The 18448-nt window shown below is 39.3% G+C and overlaps 1 protein-coding gene across 1 annotated transcript; it reads right to left on the bottom strand.

Moving 5' to 3' along the window:
* Positions 1 to 1072: 1072 nt before the first annotated feature.
* On the bottom strand, positions 1073 to 18098 carry DNAJB11 (DnaJ heat shock protein family (Hsp40) member B11). Its single transcript, XM_019735818.3, has 10 exons — positions 17818 to 18098; positions 15071 to 15227; positions 11432 to 11529; positions 9587 to 9719; positions 5895 to 6037; positions 5079 to 5161; positions 4393 to 4450; positions 2893 to 3004; positions 2311 to 2470; positions 1073 to 1524 (listed from the first exon to the last, which is right to left on the bottom strand). Exons 1-10 carry the CDS (start codon positions 17883 to 17885, stop codon positions 1460 to 1462), a joined length of 1077 nt encoding a protein of 358 aa, XP_019591377.2. The 5' UTR covers positions 17886 to 18098; the 3' UTR covers positions 1073 to 1459.
* Between the last annotated feature and the right edge of the window lie 350 nt (positions 18099 to 18448).

Here is an 18448-nt window from a genome sequence, read left to right as displayed (position 1 = left end):
AGCTCTCCTGGGCTAAGATATGTGAGGGGAATGTTGATGAGTATTTCTATGAAATACTCAACTAGGGCAACTCAGTACCTAATGAATATTAAATGTACAAAAAGTCCACTACACTTACATATGTATTTATGTGGTTTCATTTGATTTCTAAGGTAGATTTTTCAGCATTTCAAATAAGGCCTTTTTCTTTCCCTTCACAACTGAACACAGGGTTGAACTATTCAAGTAAATAGTGTCTGATTGAGGTTAAAAGTGTGCGGATTTTTCACCTTGTTTTTAATTGTTTTAAATTGATGAAATTTCCATTTTTCACCTTTCCCACTCATTTTTGTAAAACAGGGACAAAATGCAATGAAAAGGCAAGCAACAGCACTGGCTGCTGCGTAGCCAAAGGTGGGGATACTGCTGGACCTATACCGACGGCTGGAAGGCAGCTCCACACACACTGCAACGGAAATTGTTCAACAGCATTAAAACACTCGCTAGCTGAGATGACGTCCAAAGGTGTATGAGAAGTAAAGCGTGATGTGACTGTACAATGTAGAAAAGTGAAGGAGGTTGAAAAGTCAAATATACTCAAGTCACGTACCATCTGAATGACGTGCTGCCGGGAGAGGCAAATGTAATTTGCATTTTGACTTTAAATTCATCTTTTAGAGCTAATGGAAATCCTGGTTCCTGACACAAACCAAAGGTTTTTTAGTCATTAGGGCAATTAAGATCGGATATATGAAGTGCCTTATAAATAGTAAAGTATCCATACTGGATTTTATTATGCCCAAATTAAATGAGGAAATATACTTTCTCAAGGACAATTAGATCTCAGTGTAATCCTGATTCATCTACCCCAATCTCTATTCTATTCAGTTTCTTCAAGCTCCTTTCTAGAAGATTGGTATGGGAACTGGGTCTTTGCCACTCTTTTGCAGGTTTGTGCATCCATCTTGACTGATGGGGGGGACAACCCAACTCACAGGCAACAAGGATGGAAACTGGCAGGGGAAGGGAAAGAGACCAAAATGGAGATGGCAGACAGAGAGCACAGTGTGACTAAACCAACAAGAAACAGGAGTCAAGAAAAAATAACAACCAAATGTATTTAAAAACAGATTGCTCCAGTTGGCATTTTGAATGAAATAGCTACCAATTAAGTCCAACCCTTTATATTATGTTTCCTTTGCGCCTGGAGTCCTCTTGCAGCTTTAATTCTTGAAACTCAGGTGGCAGCACCAGACATTAAATCCCCAAAGGGAGAGGTATTATTAAACCTTTTGCTGGTCATTCTTTTCTGAACAAAAATGGACAAATTCTTACGCCCTCTTAGTCATTTCGTAATGATCATTAGAAGAAAAAAAAGCCAAACTTGCATATTGAAATAAAAACACACAAAAAAAATACCTTGCAGATAATAAATATCGCTGATTCACTTATTTTAAACAAAGTCCAATTTTATTCACTCTTAATATCCTTGCAGTCCATTGTACACCTTCTGCACTGATCCCTGTTTCAGTAGCTGTTTGATACCTGAGGAAAGAATGGACAAATGACTCCCTAAACGAAGATGTGACTTCCCTAGAGTTTAAAGAGCACATTTCATGGGGAGGCTCAGAAAAGGTCTATGACAACCACAGATCTGAATTAAACAAATAACCGGCAATGCCCACTGTCATCACATATGGACACCCCCACATACGCACATGTACATCCAAGATGCTCCCTTATCTTTGTGTTTCTCAGGCACCCATGCCACACACATCCTACAAAAGTCTGAGAAGAGGCAAACGAAACGGAATGCGAGTTCTTCACCTGTCTTCCATTCCTTCTTCTTTGTCCTCTTTGCAGTTTTGACCTCTTTCACGTTTTTATTCATAACCCACCACTTGGGCCCTCTTCTCAACCAGCCATCACCGACATCACCCCCAAGCCTCTAATCCTTCTAACGTATATGTCATCGCTCCTTTTATAGTTGGGTCCAGCTCACGTGTTTTAAGCGATTGTCTCATACCCATACACCCATACACCCTATACCTCCCTAGGTTTCAAGGCCCAGTTTACACAGCCTTTTATAACACAGGGACAGAAGGATGTTTAATATTGCCTGTACGGAAAGGCAAGTTCATTCCCAGTCTTGTGTTCACTGCTGTTAGTAGTTGATGTCTGATGCCACGGGAGGGTTGTTTTTATTGCCTGTTCTCCTTAACCACCTTGTTCTCACACTCATACAGTTCTCTCTCTCTCTCTCTCTCTCTCTCTCTCTGTCACACACACACACACACACACACACACACACACACACACTATACCCCTCACCTTCTCTTGCTTCCTCTGTTAACTGTTCTTTCGGAAAATCCACATCAAAAGTGATTATCAAAGAGCCTTTGATGTTGTTGTTGTCAAAGTTGGGGAGCCCCTCCCCTTTCTTCCATAGCTTGGCTCCCGGTCTGGTGATCTTATCCCGGGAAATATGTACCTGAAAAGTAAAAGAGAATGGACTGGAACAGAACCGCTACTCCTGAAGTACAATACCAGATGCTGGTCAGAGGAGCAGTGAGGATGAAGGCGCAAGAGAAACTCAGGAGGACGCTGCGAGCCAAAGAGAGAGAGAAGGCTTTCCAAGAAAAAGAAAAGTGAAACACATAAACAAGGAAAAGAGTCAGGCTTTCGCCAGTGGCGACTAAGAACAAGACCGCCAAAGGCTGTGCAACCCACCCTGAGCCGCGGAAACATCTGTGGCACCGTTACTGCTGGACGTTCCGCAGTCGAGTGAGGAGAGGTAGCACAACAAAGACGGAGAAAGGAGTCCCCATGGCTCTAAACGACTGAAGCGGCTGAAATAACCTCCAACCACCCACTGAAAGCTTTGAAAGGAAGCAGAGAAACTGGCTTCTTTACCTTGTGGCCATCCAAGTGAGTGACATCCATATCGAAGCCCACCAGAGACTCAACCAGTGAGATTGTCACGTTTGTGTATAAGTCATCTCCTCGCCTTTCAAATATTGGGTGCCTACAAACAGAACAAGGTAAAAAGCATTAACTTCTTTCTTTGAGAAGAGTTTAAAACGATTTTAATAATAGAAAATCTTGGAAAAGGGTGAATTTCACTCTTTCAAACAACAAGCATTTATTAGACACTCCCTTGTGTGTAGTGTAGATTGAGACTATAATGGTATGTAAGATTTATTAAACCCCACTCCTCTGGAGTTTCCGATCAGCAGAAGCCAGAGCATGTAAATAAAACTACAAGTAATTAGAGCATGAAAGAGAGAGAAAGACAACTTCTAGTGGTCGGTACTAGGGAGACGGGGCATCAGGCATAGGTCTGGAATGGTTTCCAGAGCTGGGCTTGCAAGGCCAGGTCAGCTCTAGAGATGCAGATAACGTGGGCATGGCAGAGGATGGGGATAGCGCAAGAGGGAATTGTGGCCAAGACAGGGACCTGAGGTTTATTCAAGGAATAGCACATGTTCCAGCTTCTCTGGGAAGCAATGAGAAAGACCAGGTAGGTAAGGAAAGCTGGGGAAAGATCCCTGAAATTAAAGAGTGCTAGAAGAGAATAGTCCGAGGTGATGGGTGCCCATTTCTCCATATTTAGGTGGGAACCTTGTTTCAAAGAATCCTTAGAAGCAGAGGTATCACTGAGTTCCACAGCGGTAACAAGACAGAAATAATAAATTAGCCTGAGTCCCAGGCAAATTTCTTATCTAAGTAGAAATTCATGCCAAAGAGAGGCCAACAAAAGAAGAGCTCTCTCTGCAGAGAAGCTGCATAGTGTATAATACAGGTCCTTTCCAAGGAGAAGTCCCCCATTCTTGTATGGGACCATATTTTCTCAGTTAAAATCTCGGGTCTCGATTTCCCATTCTTGCTTGCCTCTCACTTACAACTCCTTACTTGTCTTATTAATTCTTTCCTTCCAACATCTTATGGATTTGTAGGTCCTGAGGAAATAAATAACTGGGCTCAACCCTAGGCCCTAAGCCAAATTTTTCAGTACTGTAGAGTTACATCTGTAGGTTACATCATTTAGATTACATCATTTAGGGTATGTGTTTCCCCGAAAATAAGACCTAGCCAGACAATCAGCTCTAATGCATCTTTTGGAGCAAAAATTAATATACGACCCAGTATTATATTATATCACATCATATCACATCACATCACATCATATCATATTATATTAGACCCGGTCTTATAGTAAAATAAGACCGGGTCTTATATTAATTTTTACGCCAAAAAACGCATTAGAGCTGATTCTCCAGCTAGGTCTTATTTTTGGGGAAACACAGTATTAAGGGTATGAAACAGGGAAAAGTCTGGAAGTGCCCTCGTGGCTACCCATATTTCTATAATGTGACTCATCTGAAAAGCAGGAGCTGGAGAGAAGTTACTTACTTGACTACTTTGATTCGGAACCGTAAGTCTCCTGGCTCTCCATCCACGTGAGGCTCCCCTAGTCAGAACAGATTAGAGCAGACTGTGAGCCACACAAGTCAAATGCTGAAAATCTATTTGGCAGTTGAGAGACTATTTTCAAGCCACTACCTAAGGTGTTGGCTATCAAGTCTATGTGTGACAGCAGTGTCTCTACCTGGTTATAACAAGTTTCAGATTATTAGTGAAGATTGCTTGTATCGCAAACACAGCGATAAATAACTTGACCTATTTCCTAAACAAAGGATGATTCATTGATTTCCTGGACCTGAAGTTTTAAAGCTTTTTTCTTTTAGAGTTTTAAATTTACCCCCAAAGGTGAGGTCTGAGAGCATCTTATTCATGCCAACTAGAGTTACACACCGACTTTCACTGCTGAGTTAAAATTAGTCCATTAAGGTCTGAACATCCTAAATTTTGATATAACTTAGGCTACTTCATAGTAACTTCTGCCATAATGAACAGTAAGGCTAATGCTTAAGGTGACAGCTATGATAGTCATAATAGGCTTTCTGGATCCTAAAACTGACTGAAGAGTGTTGCAAATGGTATGTGCATTTACTATGTGGCCACAGGTGGGGGTGGGAGGTATTCACAAGCAAGCAGAGAGCAGAAAGCTATAATAAATATTAATATCAATAGTTCACCTTCTCCAATAAAGGGGTACTCCATGCCATCTCTCACCCCAGGCTCTATTTCTACCTCCAGTGTTCGTTCTTCATTCACTAGTCTGAGACAGAGAATTTGAAATGAAAAAAAAATGAAAATGCAAAGCAAACCCCAGATACAGATAACTAGTTTTATCTATTCTATCACAGTTTTTTCTTGGAAGACTATCCTGTATCTCAGTTGACAAAGTGATCTAATATCTATTTACATCCTCTACACGCCAAAAGCCAGGACAAAGCTATTATATATTACACACTCATCCGACTGCTGCCTCCAAAAAAGCCTGCAGGAGACTGATTACTTCGAACTGCGTGATTCGTACCAGAGAAAACTCTTCACACTTCCATACATTTGCACCTGCAAGGCCTGGGTCATGTTTATCACGAATCCAGCAGGACAGTTTATCCTATCTGATTTTTTTCCTGATCCCACAAATAATTGATCTAGTTTTGAGATATATAATTTAAGGTTCAATTAAATAGTGGTGTTTATACCATAATCAGCAAATAGTGCTTCTCTAATCTGAAATGTCAGCTGGACAGATTGATCTAACAGTCCAAGTAGGAAAAAAATGAAACATTAACATTTGTTAAGTATGTTCAGAAATAAAGGGTCCTGCTTATCAGTTCAGAAACACAAAAAGGCACATTTCTTTGCTCTATCCTCTGATAGAACATCAGAGAAGAGTGAGGGGAGGGAGGGAAAAACTCTAGGAGTTGACCATTAGCATTTTACTAGACAAATGAGATGACTAAAGTGTCTCTTAGTAGAACCTGAAAGGTACTTTCACTTACTTGACATTCGGGCACTCATCGCAGACCACCTCCTGGGTCATCTGGAAGCGCCCTGGGCCCAACTGGGTGGTCCGCATCTCCTGCCGACAGTTGCATTTCCGTTTGCCGAGAGCCTGCCTCGCCACAGGCTTGTTTCTAACGACCTAAGAAACGCATACACACATCAGCTTCCCTCTTGTGTTTCACAGCCTTTGGCGCCTTCGACTGATCAGGGCTCTGCGCATGTGCCAGGGCGGAAACTTCCCTCTGTCAAGCTATCCCTCAGGGAGACCTACGTAAAACTGACAGAAGTCTTTGAGGAGGTACAAATCAGCCCAACACAGGAATGAACCACGCAGGTATTTAAATGACTTAAATTCTAAAGTTGGAGAAGAGAGAGGGTAGTAAGAAAGAGGAGAACCAAAAAAACTGTGTGTGATACCAGCATTTCTAAGCCTCAACTAAATACTACTGAGTTAAAGTAGTTTACAGAATTACTGTCTTCTAGAATTCAGAGCTGTGCAAACCATAACCCCTGCAGAACAACTACAGCCTTCAAAAGCGGGTACGTGGCTACCACCAGAGGCTTAGTTACGATCGACCTGATGAAAACACGTCCCTGTTTCTGGCAACTCCATCTAAGACCGCTTCCAGCGCTCTCTCAATTCAGATCCGTTAACAAGTAAGAAGAGACACAATGATCACCTCTTTGTAGCTCATTGCAATCAAACATTCTGATCTCTCCAAGTATTTGGAAACTAACATAGGTACATAGAGAAACATATTCTTAATTTTACCTGTTTAATTAGTGAAACACCTAATCACAAAGCACATGCTCGTGCAGCAGGATGACACAAATGCTTGGAGAAAAATCCCTGAAAGTCTACCAACATGAAAGCCCAGGTCAACAGAATAAATAATAATAACAATAGTAATTAGAGCAAATAGTTTATAGCACTTACTATGTGCCAAGCAATGCTCTAATCACTTGTATATAGATGAACTCATTTAATCCTCACAACAACCTTATGAGGGAGGTACTATCATCATCTCGATTTTACAGAGGAAGTACTGAAAGCACAGAAAAGTTCAGTAACATGACCAAGGTCACATAAAGTAATACATGGCAGAGCCAGGATTCTAAACCAGGCAGTCTAGCTCCAAAGTCCATGCTTTTAACTACTATGTTCTCTCAAGACAATTTTTTCTTAAAAAAGAATTTACTATTGGGTCACTTAAATAATGAGGTCATTTATATCCTTTACAATACCTAGATTAAAAAAGAATTTGTTTAAGAACACACTAACTGCAAAAAGTGATGTGCATTGTGTATTAGCAATGACTGCAGACAACAGGTCTCAAAGGGGCATGGGAGTTAATTAGGCTCACCTCTTTTCTCCCACCTGAACAACCTATCCTGACTGTGAAGGAGAGATGGCCCACATGTTTTAAATGCCCTTTTCTCCCATTCTTCACACTGAATAACGGTAGTACAAGCCAATTGCGCCTTCTGTAAACGTCTAGTCTCTCCTTTGAACTATTCAGAGCAAAAGCCACAACTAAGAAAAAGTGTTTCTTATCAAGATGGCACATATGCATAGGCTACCAGCTATCTCCTCCAAAATCCTGGAAAATCTATAGAAAACATGGGTTCCAGGAAACAATAATGATAACACAAAATCTGTGAGAAACCTCCAGAGATAGAAAGCTGTTTTGAACTGGTATGTGTATTGGGGCGACAGCAGCTAGCAGAGGCAGTGAGAGGATTTGGAAAAAAGCAATTGAAGTTCTGCTCTTGCCCGCCCCCCTCCTGAATTGCCTCGGGCAAAGCACTGTCTGGCCCTTGTCCCCAGAAAGCAATAGACCCCAGACACCAAACAAAAAGAAAAACAAAAACACTCCAATAAAATAAACAAAATACAGTTAAAACCAATAGGTAAGGGCTTGCCCTAGTGTGTTCTGCAAGGGAAAGAGAAGTGTGTTGGGTGGCAGGGGAAGGATATGAGCTCAAAAGCCAAAATAGCTAGAGACACGAGGACTCCAACTATCCACCCCCTACGTCCAAAGACAACAAACTGGATAACACGTGTATTTTAAGAAAATGTATTAGACAAGACAATCTAAGAAATTAAAATAAGCATGATAATACTTAAGGATATATGGAAAGACATTAGCAAAATGAAACAGAATAAGAAATAATATAAGAATCAAGTAGAAATATTATGTATAAAAATATGAGTTGAAATAAAAAACACAGCTGATGGGGTATTAATAGAATAGATACACTGAAGATCGAAGTAGTGAGCTGGAAGACCATGAGGCACCCTCCTCGAAGGAAGCAGGAAGGATAAAGAAGTAGAAAATTTTTTAATATTTAAAAGAAAGTCAAGAGAGCAGATAGAAGCGCCAATGGATTAAATATTTGAAAATATAATAGACATGAATTTTCTGGAATGAAAAAAGATGATTAACAGTAAATTAAAAGATCCCAAAGTTTTAATAGAAAACACAGGTGAATTGCATTCTGATTTCAGGGCAGAGAAGAATTTCTTAAACAAGACACAAAAACTAACCATAAAAGAAAATGCTGATAAATTTGACCACATTAAGATTAATCATTTCTGTTCATTTAAATAAATCTTCAATATAATGAAAAGACAAGATACCAACAGATAGGATATATCTGTATCACATACAGCCAACAAAGGATTAGTAATAAGAATAAACTTTTCTTAGAAATCAATAAGAAAAGGGCAAAAGAAAAAGGGGTAAAATACATGAAAGGGCATTTCACAAGAGAGGAAATAAATATGGCCAATAAACATATGAAGATGCTTATCCTAAATATTAATCAAAAAATGTAAATTAAGACCAAAATGAAGTAATATTTTATACCCATTTAATGGGCAAAAATTGAAAAGTCTAATAACTCAAAATATTGGAGAGGTGGGCAGATCTATAGAATCTTTTATAAACTGCTGGTGGATGTGCTGGTACCAATCAGTTGAGAAAACATTATGGTTTTGTCCTGTACCAAGAACACTGGTTCACATTACCCAGCAATCCCACTCTTACGTATACCCACCCCAGAGAAATTCTTGCTTATATGCACCTGGAGATACATATAAGAATGTTCATAAAAGGACTGTTTGGAATTGAAAAAAACTAGAAATAACCTATCTGCCTATTGCTACATTGTGGTCACAGTGAAATTCTATTCAGCAGAATTATCGTTACAAATCACAACATGGATGAATCTTGGTAACCCAACAGTGAGTGAAAAAAGCCAGTCTCAGAAGATAATGTACAGCATGGTACCATTTTTACAAAGTCAAAAATGATGTAAATAAATAATATATTATTCAGGTATTCATATATATGTAATATAGTAAGCAAGAGTGACAAGGAAACAATAAAGACAAAACTCAGGATAGTAGCTACCTCTGAAGGGAGGCAGGGAAATGAAATCGGGAAGCAGCATGCATGGAGATATAAGTAGCGGTATTGTTTTATATAGTTTGTGGGCTGGGTGATGAGTTCATGAAACAATAACAGTGTACCACGAACCAAGGATTATGATTAATTCTATTCTACACATCCGGTCACTCTCCTCACACCCTAAAAGACAGGGAAAGTGCCCAGAAACATCTTGTTTTTAGTCAAAAGAACTAGTTTTGGTAGTCAATATGAATAGCTGTATTGTTTGAACTTACTTCCACAAAATTTCCTGCATATACTTCTTCCAAAGTGACTTCTAGATCTACAATAATATCACTTCCTCTTGGAATATTTCTATCTTGCTGACGAGGGGTTCCTCCAAACATGAAACCAAAATCTCCAAAGAAGCTGTAGATAAATGTAGAATCATCGGGAAAAAAAAAAAAAAAAAAAAAATCAGAGTTCATGCCTTGCAATTAGTTTTCTTTACATTCATAAAATACTGTGTCCTACCAATGTATTGTGCAAAACTAAAAGACATTTTTAATACAGTACTAACATACATCATACACAATTTTTAATTTATATAATATAAATTATATACTGCAATCACCACAAAAAAATTTACTTTATACCAATGAATTCAATTAATTCATTCAATGAAGTGGGCTTATTCAATGAAGAAATAATGTTTCGATACTGAGGAATATCAGGATGTAATGGACTTATTGAGAAAGGGCATAATACTCGTATATATAAAACATGTAATGCTGAACCTAATGGTAATTTTGAACATTTTCAGCGTTCACTTTATATGCTTTTTAGAAACTAACTTTGGTGAAAGCTACTGTTCTATATAAAAATCTTGGGTACATAATTAAATAAACTAAAAATGCATCAGCCTTAGTAAAATTCTAGACCTTAAGGAAAAGGAATCGTGGTCTCTACAAGACCAAAATTAATTTTTACAAATAACAGAAGCATTACTTTGACAAAGTGAGATTAATACAAACAATGACCTTCAACTGTGCACGAGTTCTAATCTTAATTTTTGGTGTTATTAAGAAGCCTCATATATTAACACAGTGATTATGACAACTATATAACTTTCCCCTGACAACCAATCTTGGTGAATGGATTCCTTGAATCTTAAATAAAAGCAGACAGAGAGGATTTCAGGGGAGAGACAGGCTTTGGGGGGAAGGGGTACAAACAAAGCTTTTTCTGTCTCTGGCATCCCTAAGTATCACTTCTAACAGCCAAGGGGAACAGGACACTTCCCTGGCAGGCAAACCCAAATCAATCCTGGGGAAGAGAAGGATTTCCTAATCATATGAATCACGTATCTTCACAAGAATCTACTGAAAATCTACTGTTACCCCCAAACAATATTGTATGCAACAGTGATTCTTTTTTTGGCGAAGGGTTCACAAAATCCTTTGAGGATCAGAAGAAAGCAATAAACCCTCTCCCCAAAGAAATGCATCTTCAGACATCTTTTTGTTTATAACACTTAAAACCGCAGATGAAGAGCTCCTGGTATAAGGCATCGGGGCTTATAGAAATTCAAATGCTCTACAAAGAGGGGTTCAAAGAGTGGGAAGCAAAGTTGTTTATTATTCCGGCCACTCAGCACTCCCCAAAAGCCACATGCGGAGGAGATGAGGGTCCTCTGCCCTAATTCCTTCCCCCAGCGCTGGTTATCATAATCATCCCACTCCTGTTGACAGGATGGAAGAGAGGCAGCTCTGGCTATGGGAGTTGGCATCTCTCTCTCTGCTTACAAGAATAACTTTGCTCTAAGGGTTTGCCAGTTGTAAGACAGTGAGGAGACAAGGTTTCCAACATATATCCCCTACCCCACAACATTGTCAGGGTCGATCTGACTGATATCGTTGGCTAGATGGACCGCCCTTCCAGTGCTACCTGCCTTTTCTGGAGCTTTGTGAAAATAGAAGAGTACATTCCCACAGGGAGGATGATGGCTTTTTGGTCAAGGATCACTTGAGTTGCACTCTTAATCAAAAGCTTCTGAACAAGGGAGCAAGAATAATTCTTTAATAATCACTAAGTGACCCATTCTCAGACACTAATACTTTGCAGATGGATAAATTACATACTGTGAAAAAATGTCTCCATGGGAGCTCTGATGACCGTCTTTTAATCCCTCTTCACCGTAAGCATCATATTGTTTCCGTTTCTCACTATCTGATAGAACCTGGGGACAAAAACCAGTGGAGGAAAAGATCATGAATTGGGAATACTCAGGTAAGGTGCCTTCATTCACATTGGTTTCTTTAAAACTTTGGTACTGTGTCTCAGATCTTAGTGGAATGTAGTTTTCATTATGTATGGTATTAAGGCATGTTTCTTTTCTTTAGCACACTAAATTCTTTGATGGATTCATTGTTCATTTTGTAACTTCCGAATACTTGATTCACGTTTTTAATTTAAATGTATCCAAACTCATCTAGTCACATAAACATCACATCTGAGATTAGTGATGTGACTATGAAGGTGAGGGCAGTAACAGGAAAGCAGTGAGATGAATCCCTCAAGTCTCCCTCCCATGCACTTGGACTCCAATGCTTACTACAATGCGGTATTATCTCTCTAAACTATAAGCTAGGATATGACTATGGCAGATCGTCATTAACGCCAGGAAGAGTAAATTAGGAAAGTCTAAAAACTTGCTCAGCCCCACGTGTCTATACCATAACCCCCACTGCCCACACACACACACTAGGAGATTGGCAAATCAAGGGAGTCAAATGATAGACCCTCCAGAAAGGTCTGTACTGCTCTATTGCTGTATTTCCTTTATCATTTCTTGATGTGTGTAGAAACCCATTTTTTGAAGAATGCTGTCTGCCATATATATGTTTAAGTTCATAACCTCCAGAGTTTGAATTGCAGAGAGTAAAAAGGGACACTATTCTGTGAAGGTTGCTCAAGGTTAATTTCACAGCTTGAAAAGACTTTTTGAAGTTTTAATTATTTTAGAAAATACATCCACTGTCAAAGGTATGTGCTTTCTCATTGGGTCCAATCCATACATAATACTAAAGAATGTAAAAAACAAAATAAGTTTCTATATTCTTCAAAATTTCCTTCCCCCCAAAAAAATACTTCCTGTCTATTTAGAGCAATCTGAAGTATATACACACATATAACTTTGAAAATGAAATAAAGGTGTACTTTTTCTTTGATATTTGTAAACTCCTACTTAAACAGTAAACTGAAGGAGAAAGTTATTGCAAACCCATACTTATGTTGGCTCAGAAAAAGGGGCTGGAAGCACATGGGGCTTGTTGATTTAGCAAAAGAAAGGGAAGATGTGACTGCAACATGTAAACAGGACACACTTTTGGCTCACAGCCTAAATGATGGGTAAAGGGCCAGAGCAAACATTTATTAACATTTAAGATATATTTAGGAGAATTAAAAAAAAATTGAATGTACATTAAAGTGAGCATTCTTAAAAGCAAGGACAAATGGGTTAGTCCAGAAGTGACTAGAGTACTTGACTAAAGCCACTATGATGGATCAGGTTAGAGAAAGGAATGTTTTGGTAAATATCCTAAAAAAGTAGTTAGTTTGGCAGAGCAGAAATGGGACATCAGGGGCTTCTGTAATAACTCTCTAAAAACTATCCTTAAAGTTATCTATTATCATTCACTTTTGTGTCTAAGGAATGCAATTTTATTCTTTGGTCTTGGAAACTATTTTATTTCTAAAAGAAAAAAAAAAAAAGATTCTTAGTCGATTGGCCAACCAACCCACAGAGTGTTGACTAATTAAAATGCCAGCAGTTAATTCCAACTCAGTAGAGAAGACAGATTTGTGTTCACAAAAGACTTTTCAACTTTACAACTCTAATTTATCTAAGAACCAAAGGCACTCAAGGGGATGATACAAAAGAAATTTGAACTTGTGACTTAGAAAGGTTCTCAGAGTTAAATAAACTGCAGTCTCATGAATGATCTATGTAAAGCCTGCCTAGACATTGGCTAAAGAACATGATAGATTCTTTAAAGAGCATGGTAAACGTATAGCAACAGCTTCCCTAGAAAATATCTTTGAGTACTGGGTTCCTAGCATACAACAGGAATATTCATGGGAAATATAGTGCAAAAATATGGAATCCATATTACCAACAAGAAACAAAATGTTACATATAATGTAAGAGTCCACCAATCCTCTCAAGTCTATTTGCGGGCCCCAGGTTAAGAATTTCAGTCCTATAGGACCCCTGAAGGTGCCAAGAGAAAAAAGGGGGATCGCATTAGCTTTGGGTTTCAGCTGGGTATGTCACTGTTTTAGTTCATTCACTTCTTTAATCTAGGAGGCCTTGGAATCCTTTCCTTTTGTTTTTTTTCCACTACTAAAATATTTTTCAGATTTGTTTCTAGCCTTCTCACTATCTAGGGATTTAACTTGAATTCAGAAGTTTTAGCTCCATGACTTTTGGAGTTAAATTATTTTTTTCTGTGCTCTTTTAAAAACTGGAAGTAAATGGTGACAGCAGTTCACGCTGTATTGTATAACTGAAATTTGCTAACAGAGCAGAACTAAAATATTCTCACCAAAAAAAAAAAAAGAGATAAATATGTGAGGTGATAGATGTGTTAACTAGATGGGTGGAATCTTTTCACAATGTATATGTTATATCAAATCATTACAATGAACACTTTAAACATATTACAATTTTATTTGTCTATTATACCTCAATAAAGCTGGAAAAAATAAAATCACAGATCTTTTATTCTATTTCTAGAGGAAAGGTGACTTGCAACACATGCAAAACAGCTAACTCCTAAATTGATATGAAAAATTATCAATAGCTTATTTGTAAAATTTTTCACCATAGTGTTGAAAGGTTCTATGTATATGTTTTTCAAATAGTAAATAATTTATTAAGCATTCAATAAATATTCCTCAGTGTTATTAAAAATGAAGAAAAAAAAAGAAAGAAAAAGAAAATGGGCAGAAGAATATGTCCAGCTCTGCTATATTTCATGGAGTCCTGGTGAAAAGTAAATGAGATGATACACATGAAAGTGTTTTGACCTCTAGATTAGAGGCTGTAAATTCAAACTACAGCTGTGTTTTGTTTGATCTGCATAAAAAAAGAAATGTTTTAATTGAATTAGTTACCAAAATTTTACAATCAGGAGAATTTACATAAAAATCTAGATTTCCACTTCTCTTGAAACATTAAATGATCTGGCAACACAGTGTTTGCATTTGTACGTGGCAAAAACTGGTCAGGGCTGAATAACAGCTGCTTTCTTAAAATGGGGCAAGAAGTCTTCAGTTTGTCACAGTTGTCATCAATCTCTAGTGATTCCCAATATGGGAGGTAAAATATCCACTGTCATATTTTATCTTATTCCTGCCCTGTATGTTATTTGCCTGGTCCATATGGACATGTGGATTTGTAGTCCTCATTTAGATTTTGTTTCTGTTTCTGGCTCCAGCTCCCAAACTGGTTGATTGATAATAAATTTACATACTAACCTATCACTCTTTCTTTCATTCACCTTTTTTCAACATTACTCTCCTTAATAAAACAAATATGAAAAAGGTAGGAAATGACATCTACTAACATTAATTCACACTATAGCATCACATATTACTTTTATCTATTGTCTATTTTTAAAACGAAGTGACCTGAAGGAAGAGAATGTTTCCTGTGTTATGTGGTCTTTTCTCTACCTCTAGGCTTTATTCCTACTTTATACTTTTTCCTCACTCACCTCATAAGCAGCACCCAGATCCTGGAATTTCTCCTGAGCTCGTGGATCATCAGGGTTCCGGTCAGGATGAAGCTGTAGGGCTAGTTTCCTGTACGCCTTTTTAATATCCTTTATAGAGGCGCTGCGAGGCACCCCCAAGATCTTATAGAAATCTCGACTGAGGAGGGGGGAGAAGGAGAGGATACGTCATTAAAGAATTATATACAAGTGAATTTTTTCCTTTATATTTAGGCTTGTGTCTGAGCAAAGAGGCAAGAAAATGAAGGTATACATGAGACAGTAACACACAAAAAAGAATGACTGAAAAGAAAACACACCAGAATTTGTAGTAAGTTTTATATATCGAAATAATCACAGGGAGAGGCTATGTACTTTTTGAGCAATGCTAGTATTATTCAAAACCTCTGTGTCATTCTTTTCTTAGAATTATCTTCAGTCAAGAAAACCATTTTCTTATTTTCTGTTCACGCGTTATTTTCAACCAAGACTTATATAAGCAAATTAACTCTTTTCCCCATTACTGACTTCAAATGACTTTTGACTCTTTCTGACTGTCAAATAACAACCTCAAAGGATGATTTTCTTTATTCAAAAAGATTACATCACATAAATGTTCTGACTAACAGTACACTGGTGGAATGTTAAAGATGAAGTGACTGAAATTAACTTCAGAGGTTAATATAGGGGGTAAGCCAAAGAACCCTGAAGAGAGAATAACACCCATTTGGATGTATGAGTTGTGGGTCTTTTTGCTGAAAGAGAGAGAAAATATCAATCTTGCAGTCATTGCTAATAGTTATACTACTTTGTCTAAGTCAAGTCTTAATCATAGACAGCTGCTGAAGACCATATGCAGGAGCTTACAAATCTCAGCAGCCGCAAATATCCATTTGGCATGAGCTGGGAGATAAGGTATAGACATCCACAGACTTCCTTGCAAGGGATTATGTTGGAACCAAATTAATTATAAAGGAAATCTTTGTAAGAAGGGCCAATGGGAAGATAGACTATGACTATAAACTTTCAGGGCAGGGACTGTGTCCAGCCCACAGAAAACACCAATAAATATTCATTGAATAAAATGAATAAATAAGCACGCTCTCAAAAATCTATTCCTTTTTGCCAGAGTCACTTTAGCCATGAGAAGTTATTCTGAAAATGCGTTCTGTCAATAAAGGAAATGGGAAAGTTGTTCACAATGGACACACTAATGGAGTAGTGATGGTAATTTTATAATGTAGTGGGGGGAACGTACTGGGGTACCAAGATACACATGATATAAGACAGAACATTTCAAAAATTATTTCATAATCTTTCAATCACACTTTAGGAAAATCATTTAACATATATGTTTTTAAAATCATGCACAAGGGGTTCCATGAGGATTAATTAAGTGCTTTACCCCCCAGAATAAAATCTGCAAAAACTTGACATCTCTTGAGACAAGAACTACATAAATTGAAAGGTTCACTACAATTAATGACAAAAGAGGTAACTCTATAAAGAATAAGGCTTAATTAGGATATGCATAATACAAAAATGGTGAGGTAACAGCTCAAAAAATACAGGGAAAAGATAGTAGCTGGCATAGCTCAGCATCAACATTACAATTCCCAAGAGATTCCTTTATGAAAGACTTGAAGATTAAGGCTACAGTATTAACAATATTTATACAGACATTTTGTTTAAACACCGTAGGGTACTTACTGCTTTAAGTGTAAATACTAACAAAAACATACTAAGAAAAACGATAAGGCATTACCTATGAGAGTTAATTTAAAAAGAAATTTAAGATATTTCAAAAGAAAAAAAGAATAACAATAGTTTAAGCATATATACAAAGGGAAAAAGCTTTTAAGAGAATAACAAGTACTTAAATTTTAAAGCTGTGCTAGGTAGTACTTTCTCCATTTAGAGCAACCTGTTAATTGTTAGAAGTTAAGACCTTACTCTTCCCCACATTCTAAGATATTCGCCTGGCGTATCATATCCTGTGGTCACCATGCTTATAGGATCAAGGATCTTAAAAGGCTGGAAGGATTCTCAAGAGTGCAGGTCGTCCTACTCCCTTTATAGAGGAGGCACGTTATTATCTTCGTGTTACCGATGTGAATTTAGGTGGTTCCTTCAAGGTCACATAATTCATAAGTGGAGGAGGTAGATGGGCTAGAATCTCAGTCTAGTACCTGTTGGTGAAATGCTCTTCCCTCTCATACCATTCAGCTTCTCAAAAATGTACCATGGAAAGAGACAGTGAGGCATGATGACAGCTCAGACTCAATATATCAAGAAGCTGGGAAGCACACAGGTCTGCCTTACTCCCTCAATTTAATTTCCTTCAGTCCCAGCATGGCTTCCACATCTGTTGCCCTTACTTCCTTACTCAGCATGGCACTAACCCACCCACTTTAATGTCAGCTCCCCAATGGCTCTTTGCAGGCTCAGCATAATCTAGTCCTGTTTTCCAGCTCAGCAGCCCCGCTCGGCGCCCCCCGCCCCGCTCCTTGTGGTAGGCACTGCATCCAACTCCCACTCCTCCACACAAATCTAGCTCTATAGGATCTCTGGGTCTAAGCCCCTCTCACTCGTGTCACCCATTGCTCTCTCCACCCCACTAGCCTGGCCCACACTACGCATTCTCCTGCCCCACCGCCTCACCACAGCAAGGCCCCCTCCTCAGCCCTCCAGCCTCGTCCCAGCCAAGGCTGACTCGTGGGCCCTGTGCCTCGCGGGTGCCTGTCCCTCACCCGGCGATCACGGCCCCGATGAAGTACAGCAGCAACAGGCAGAAGGTACTCAGGTTTTGTGGGGCCATGGTTTCGCTGTGCCAGCCTCTGTGCCGGCCCTTGCCCTACACACTCCTCACAGCTTCCGCCGCCGCCGCCGCGTCGGCTCGCCAGCCCACCCAGCCCTGAGAGGCCGCCTCACGCAGGGGTCGCCTACTCGGTCCGGAACGACAGCTAGCTGGCCCCCTCCTCTGCCAGTCGGCTTCCCGGGAGTCCCGAGTCCCCGTGAGAGAGAAGCCCCCGGCAAGTGAGAGCCAATCGCTGCTCCGGACATCACACGCGGCCGGCGCCTCGCAACCAATCAGCGCAGTACACTTCACCTCCGAGGCGGCGCTGGCGGCCAGTTAGGCTTCAGAACTACAGCCGCAACTCCCGGCCAGTGAGAAGAGAGAACGTCAGCGAGTCGCGCCGCTGCAGGAATCCGCTCAGCCCGGGCTCCCGCGAGTCGTAGAAAACTACGTAAAAGGGCGGTAGGGGAATTGGTGCCGAAAGAGGGCACCAAGATCCAAGAAGTTCCCCCATCCGCCCTCGGACTCTCCACCAATCGCGAGGCTCCTCCTTCAGCACTGACCAATTGCGGGAGGAAAGTTTG

The sequence above is a fragment of the Rhinolophus sinicus genome, chromosome 17, assembly GCF_057876585.1.
Source record: "Rhinolophus sinicus isolate RSI-liver-muscle chromosome 17, RSI-T2T, whole genome shotgun sequence".
NCBI classification, from domain to species: Eukaryota; Metazoa; Chordata; class Mammalia; order Chiroptera; family Rhinolophidae; genus Rhinolophus; species Rhinolophus sinicus.
Note: the sequence above shows the minus strand (reverse complement) of the source record. Positions and strands in the feature narration are given on the sequence as shown.

Excerpts from the sequence above, each read along its gene's own strand:
- DNAJB11 (XM_019735818.3), bottom strand. The coding sequence starts at position 17,885 with ATGGCCCCACAAAACCTGAGTACCTTCTGCCTGTTGCTGCTGTACTTC. Across the intron at positions 3,005-4,392 it reads TTCCGAATCAAAGTAGTCAA|GCACCCAATATTTGAAAGGC; the intron begins GTAAGTAACTTC and ends TTCTGTTTGTAG. Across the intron at positions 1,525-2,310 it reads AACAGAGGAAGCAAGAGAAG|GTATCAAACAGCTACTGAAA; the intron begins GTGAGGGGTATA and ends TTCTTTCCTCAG.